The 6,042-nt window shown below is 34.9% G+C and overlaps 1 protein-coding gene across 1 annotated transcript; it reads left to right on the forward strand.

Moving 5' to 3' along the window:
* The first annotated feature begins 648 nt into the window (after positions 1-648).
* LOC107008204 (tyrosine--tRNA ligase 1, cytoplasmic) lies at positions 649-6,042 on the forward strand. The gene is made up of 12 exons (XM_015207132.2): positions 649-745; positions 951-1,007; positions 1,082-1,168; positions 1,402-1,549; positions 2,343-2,632; positions 2,719-2,815; positions 3,479-3,584; positions 3,678-3,760; positions 3,947-4,092; positions 4,202-4,307; positions 4,746-4,805; positions 5,728-6,042. The coding sequence occupies exons 2-12, from the start codon at positions 970-972 to the stop codon at positions 5,746-5,748; spliced, it is 1,182 nt and encodes a 393-aa protein (XP_015062618.1). The 5' UTR covers positions 649-745; positions 951-969; the 3' UTR covers positions 5,749-6,042.

Consider the following 6,042-nt stretch of genomic DNA (forward strand, 5'->3'; position numbering starts at 1 on the left):
GTATAATTCGCTATACATATATAATTGAAGCGAATTGTATAAAACGAAGTGTATAAAACGAGAAAGAGAAAGAGACTTGCCAGAGAATTGTATAAAACGAAGTGTATAAAAGGAATTGTATAATTATAAGTGTATAGGGCGATTATATATAATTTGAATTTGTATAAAACGAAAAAGAGAGAAATTATATACAATTCGAATTTGTAAAAAACGAGAAAGAGAGAAAGGCAAAAGAGACTTGGGCAGGGTAGTGCTTTTATTGTATAATTCAAGTTTATATGACAAAAATATATGTATTTGCATGTGTATATACAATTTTTTCTCACTTTATACAATTAGAAACACAATTTGTATAAAGCGAGAGAGGCGAGCGACAGGAAGCGAGCGAGAGAGGAAGAGTGGCAAGGGAGAATATGAGGGAGAGAGAGGAATTAACAAACAGTTTGTTATGAACCCAAATAAATCAAACGATAACTACTATATTTATTTTATATTATTACTTTATCATTCTATACAATTATCTCTAATAATTAAACTAAAAGGTGAGATTTCCGTAACTAATCCTAAATAATACTAGTACCAAACTGGTACAATATCAGTTTGTCTTAAATTAATACTATGTATTTTACTATAATCTCCTGTTTTATATTTTGTAATTCCAAAAACAACCTTCAAACAAAAGCCCTAATTTATATTCGTCTCTTTCAGTCGTCTTTTTCTTTTACCATCTCCGCCATTGCTGAAGGTTTTGGTTTTCTTTCCCTTTGTTTCTGTTTCATATTTTTCTTAATTGTTTTACTTCTGTTAGAATCTTTAGATTTTCTTTCTTAATTTAAATTGCGTGTTGACCCGCAATCTTAGCTGCGCATGCACGTGTCAAAATGCTATCTGTTGTATATTTTAAGAATGTTCTCCAACCAATCCTAAACCCTAATTCTTGTTCTCTGCAGAAAAATCAAGAACAGATAGATGGATAACAAAGAGGCTTCAGAAAAATCATCTTCCCAGTAAGTCTGAGCCCAAATTAGTTTTAAAAAATATCAGAAAAATCAGTTAATACCGTAATTCTATGTGGATGCAGGAATATGGATAACCAAGAAGCTTCAGAAGCTATTGATGCACTCTCATTGACAGCTTCCTCATCCAATCCTTCCATTTCAGCTTCACAGTAAGTCAATATGCTCTCAGGGTTGTGTAATTTCTTTTCATGTCTAGTTATTGAGTATTGGAATGAAAGTGCATTGAAAAAGATATAGTGGATCCAGATAGATGTTCCACTTAGTTCGTAATAGAGAATTAGTTGTTTGATATTAGTGAAATAGGATTTTCTTTTTTGTTCCTTTGCTGTAATTTAGTCGTGTTCATATGTGATATTGAATTTGTCGCATACTGATGTTTTAGGATGAGTTTGGAGGAAAAGTTCAAGATTGTTAGGAGTATTGGGGAGGAATGCATACAGGAGGATGAGTTGATGAATCTTTTGGCAAAGAAGCCACAACCCATTTGCTATGATGGTTTTGAGCCTTCTGGTCGAATGCACATTGCTCAGGTTTGTAAACCTCAATTCCACCCACATTTTAACTGCAGCAATGAAGATGATACAAATTTGCCACTTGCCTAGTGTCTGGTTTGTGGAATGTGTGTGGCTTACTTTGTTTCACAATTCTACTTGAACTGATTGTTTTCCCTTTGTTTCCTGATCAGTAATCGACTTCCTTCAGATGCAGGTTTTTTTTACTTGTTAATAACATAAAATAAATGTCATAGAGAAAGAAACTCATTTGTTGACTTCAAGTGGTTGTCAGATTTGGGGAAGGGAAGATTTGTCTTTGCTCTAAGGGGTGATGATTGACAAAAAAGCCTGAATTATTTCATATGAACTGTTTGTATGTCATACAATGAAATCAATCGATAATCAATTATTTAGATTGACAAACCTATACATCATGTGAATGGAATTATTGGTGTTTCATTAGAACTTGCTTTCAATTTCACCTTGCAAAATAAGAGCTTAACTATCACTTGCAGATTATCGATAAAACATGACAAGTGCAGGAACTACTAAATACTAAAGAAAAAACAAGACCAACTACTGTTTCATCAGTCGAGATATTCCCATGAAGTAATAAAAAGCACTAGGCAATTAGATCACCGCAAGCTAAGTGATACATTGTTGAACAAATCATCAGGAAAATCTACTTTTTATGCCATTATTTCTTCCTGTTACATTTGTGCAGGATAACTACTGAAATTAGTGGAGGGGCTCCGGTGCAGTTATGTTATCCTTTTAGCATCTCATGATTGTTTTTTTTCTTCTCTTTTGCATTTTCTTTGCTAAACAGGGAGTTTTGAAGGCACTAAATGTCAACAAACTGACTTCGGCTGGCTGCAAGGTGAAGATCTGGATTGCAGATTGGTTTGCCCAGTTAAATAACAAGATGGGAGGTGATTTGAAGAAAATTGAGGTTGTTGGTCAATATTTGATTGAGATATGGAAGGCTGTTGGAATGAATCTTGAAGGGGATCAAGTGGAATTTTTGTGGTCTTCAAAAGAGATTAACTCCAGAGCTCATGAGTACTGGCCTCTTGTTATGGACATAGCTCGAAGGAACAAGCTTCCAAGGATTTTAAGGTAAAGCTTAAAGCATTTGAACCTTCCTTATTTCTTCTGAAAAGGAGCAGTCAGTTATTGCTTACATGTTTTTTCTTCATTATAAGGTGCTGCCAAATTATGGGTCGGTCTGAGCAAGATGAGTTGACTGCAGCCCAGATCTTTTACCCGTGCATGCAATGTGCTGACATATTCTTCCTTAAGGTAATGTCTTTTTATAACTAACTATTTTGATATATTTTTTTTCTTGTTCAGTTAGCTGGATACGTCAAAGGGGAAATGGGAATCTAAGTTGCTCAATTAGTTTAATGAAAATGAGGCTTGCTCGAGTGGCTGAGCACCTCCACAATCAACCGATAAGTTGAGGGTTCGATTCATGCTGGAGGATGAGTGGGAACAGTGTTGATCCTCCTGGGGTTGGGGTGGAAAAAAAAGAGACACTTTTGAGAAAAATGTTAAGTCAAATATAAGCATCTTTTGTGAGATTTTATTAGAAAGAACAGAAGCAGCTTCACTGTATTTTTTTAGGCATGCAAGCTACCCCTCTAGTATCATAATCTACTTCTTACTTGTCTTGGTAAACCCTGCAATGCTATTATGTTTCTTGCTTGTCTAGGTTACAAATGAGTAAAAAGTGCATTGCCAGTTGTTTTCACTTTCTATCCATATAGCTGGCTTGCCTTGAGTTTCTAGTTTGGGTAAGCATATGCTTCTTGATGGACAGATATGAGAGATGCGTACTTTTTGTTCATTTGTTGCCTGTGAACAATGTGTATTTTTGTTCAGTTCTATGGTCTGTGTGACAATGGTAATTATTTGTCTAAATTATGATTGTACCAGCTAAATAAGGATATTTGTTGATTATAGGCTGACATCTGTCAACTAGGCATGGACCAGCGAAAGGTTAATGTACTTGCAAGAGAGTACTGTGATGACATCAAGAGGAAAAACAAGCCTATCATATTGTCCCATCGTATGATAGTCTCTTTTTATTCTAAAACTCAAACTCTTTTTTACTTGACTAACTCTTCTGATATGTTTGTTTCCTTGTGATCTTGGCGTGCAGATATGCTCCCTGGTTTGCAGGAAGGTCAAGAGAAGATGTCCAAGAGTGACCCCTCTTCTTCCATTTACATGGAGGATGAAGAGGTATCTTCAGATTTTTCCTCTAGGCTGTCTAGCTATATATATTTGTCACCTTAACACAGTGCTACAATTGTTTTTAGGTAGAGTGTCAGTGTTCGTAATAGATTTTTCTAGCTGGTGGTTTCATTGCCTCCGATGTCCTAGTGTACTGAAGTATTTTTTTTCCTGTGCCATGCATGAACACCAAAGGCAGAAGTAAATGTCAAGATAAAGAAGGCTTTTTGTCCACCAAAGGTTGTAGAAAAGAATCCATGTCTGGAGTACGTCAAGTATATCGTCCTCCCTTGGTTTAATGAGTTTAAAATTGAGCGAAGTGCTGAGAATGGTGGTGACAGGTGTGTCATTTCCGCATTTTCTCAAATCCATCTAGCTGATTTGCTAACTACAGTACAGTCATTTATTCAATATGGCTCATTTTTCATTTTCTTCTTTTTCCCACTCTAGGACCTACACAAAATTTGAAGAATTAGCTGCTGACTATGAAAGTGGGAGTTTGCATCCTGCAGACCTGAAACCTGCATTATCAAAAGCAGTCAATAAGATATTACAGGTTGATACATTCTTCATCCAGTCTCTTCTATAGTCCTTGTATAACTACAACTTGATAAATTTGCAAATTTTGCTCTGTTCATTTGCATTGACTCTTCATTTTTATATTCTACTTTTACTTTAGCAGCACTTATGTGAAAGTGATATCTTAATTGTTGATGTTATTACCTCAATAGTTTGTTGAGTTTGATATATACAATTAATATAGTCCCGACACCCTAGAATAACTCTTTGTTTGTGGCATATCTCATTTTTACTTGCTAAAAATAAATCAATAATCAATCATATTAGCAATTTAATATCAACTAATACTAAATTTAAGATATTGTACTCTTTGGTCTCTCAAGATGCACCACAAATTTTATTTTTTTATAGTTCAATATATTTGGAATTCTACCTTTCTTTGTGCGCCTTACCTAGTTTTTAATGTGATATGCAGCCGGTGCGTGATCATTTTAAGAATGACCAGAAAGCCAAAGACCTTATGAAAAGAGTGAAGGTATGCGTTCTTTAAAATTTGCCTGAGTGTTCTGTGTGTTGGATAAAACGCCTCATCAGTGTTAACTAGACTTTGTCATTTGAGGGGGTCAGGGTACCACTGCTTATTCGTTTGAAAAAAAAATTGCAAAGGGGAATATATTTTCTTAATTCTCTCCTGAAGAAAGTGCAACTACTGTATATTTTAAGTTGCTCTGTTTATCAAAATGAAGATTATTGAAAAAGTAAATTATGATTGAAATAGAATAGATTATTGATGTTTTTCATGAGTTTTGATAAACGTAGTTCTTCTTAGACCATCTTGAAGTCGTGGATTGGGTTACAATGATCCCCTTGTATCATTCCTTCGTCACTTAAACCCACCTTAACCCGGACTAAGCCATCAATGTTTATTCTTTATGCTGATAAAGTTAAGCCAGAGCTGAAATATAATGCTGTTTCTTATATCTAGTTTTGAATCCAGAAGCACCATCATCTCTCTTCATTTTCTCCCCGAACCTGATGTAATTGCTTTCCTTACTAGTGAGGCTTCTTGATACAAGAAAAGAGTAATCTGAATTATGGGCTGAGTTAAGAGTCAGATTTACCCCTTCGTCGAAAAGGATGATCGAATTGAATACTTCGTCGAGTACATTTCTTCTGTTGCTAGCACACAATTTAGGTGAGAATGGCAAAACACATTCGTACCCAATCACAGAAACAATGTTTCTCATAGTCAAATGCACTCAAAACATTTTACTCCAGTGTAGATGTATTGTAAGCAAGCTTAAAAAGATAAATTTGAAATTTGAACATTCAGAAACAATAGCACTATAGTATATCATTTTTGTGGCTATTGTCTTGACCGTATTAAACGGGGTGGTGTTCAATACTAGTTTCATGCCAACTTTCTGATGTAATTTTTCCTGTATTCTGTTGTGCAGAGCTACAAGGTAACGAGGTAAGCTCTAGTTGAATGAGGTGTAAATGGATTGAGAGATGTCGATGGCAGTCTGGAAGTTCCATTCCATTTCTTGTCTGCTTTAGTAACTTGGTTTCAAAAAAAATTTACACACCATTTTTGATATATTATTGTGTTATTGAAATGCCCGAATCACATTTGTTTAAATTTTATCAACTGTAATTTCACCTACATGGTGATTTCCAGATAGTATTTTTATTCTGCTCCTAAGTCTGGCATATGTCATCCATTTGATTGTACCTTATCATATATGATGATCTGCATTGTGTTTTAACTA

The sequence above is a fragment of the Solanum pennellii genome, chromosome 1 (assembly GCF_001406875.1).
Source record: "Solanum pennellii chromosome 1, SPENNV200".
In the NCBI taxonomy this organism is placed as follows: domain Eukaryota; kingdom Viridiplantae; phylum Streptophyta; class Magnoliopsida; order Solanales; family Solanaceae; genus Solanum; species Solanum pennellii.

Coding starts and splice junctions, on each gene's coding strand:
- LOC107008204 (XM_015207132.2), top strand. CDS start 970: ATGGATAACAAAGAGGCTTCAGAAAAATCATCTTCCCA. Junction 2,633..2,718: donor AAGCTTCCAAGGATTTTAAG/GTAAAGCTTAAA, acceptor CTTCATTATAAG/GTGCTGCCAAATTATGGGTC. Junction 3,585..3,677: donor GCCTATCATATTGTCCCATC/GTATGATAGTCT, acceptor CTTGGCGTGCAG/ATATGCTCCCTGGTTTGCAG.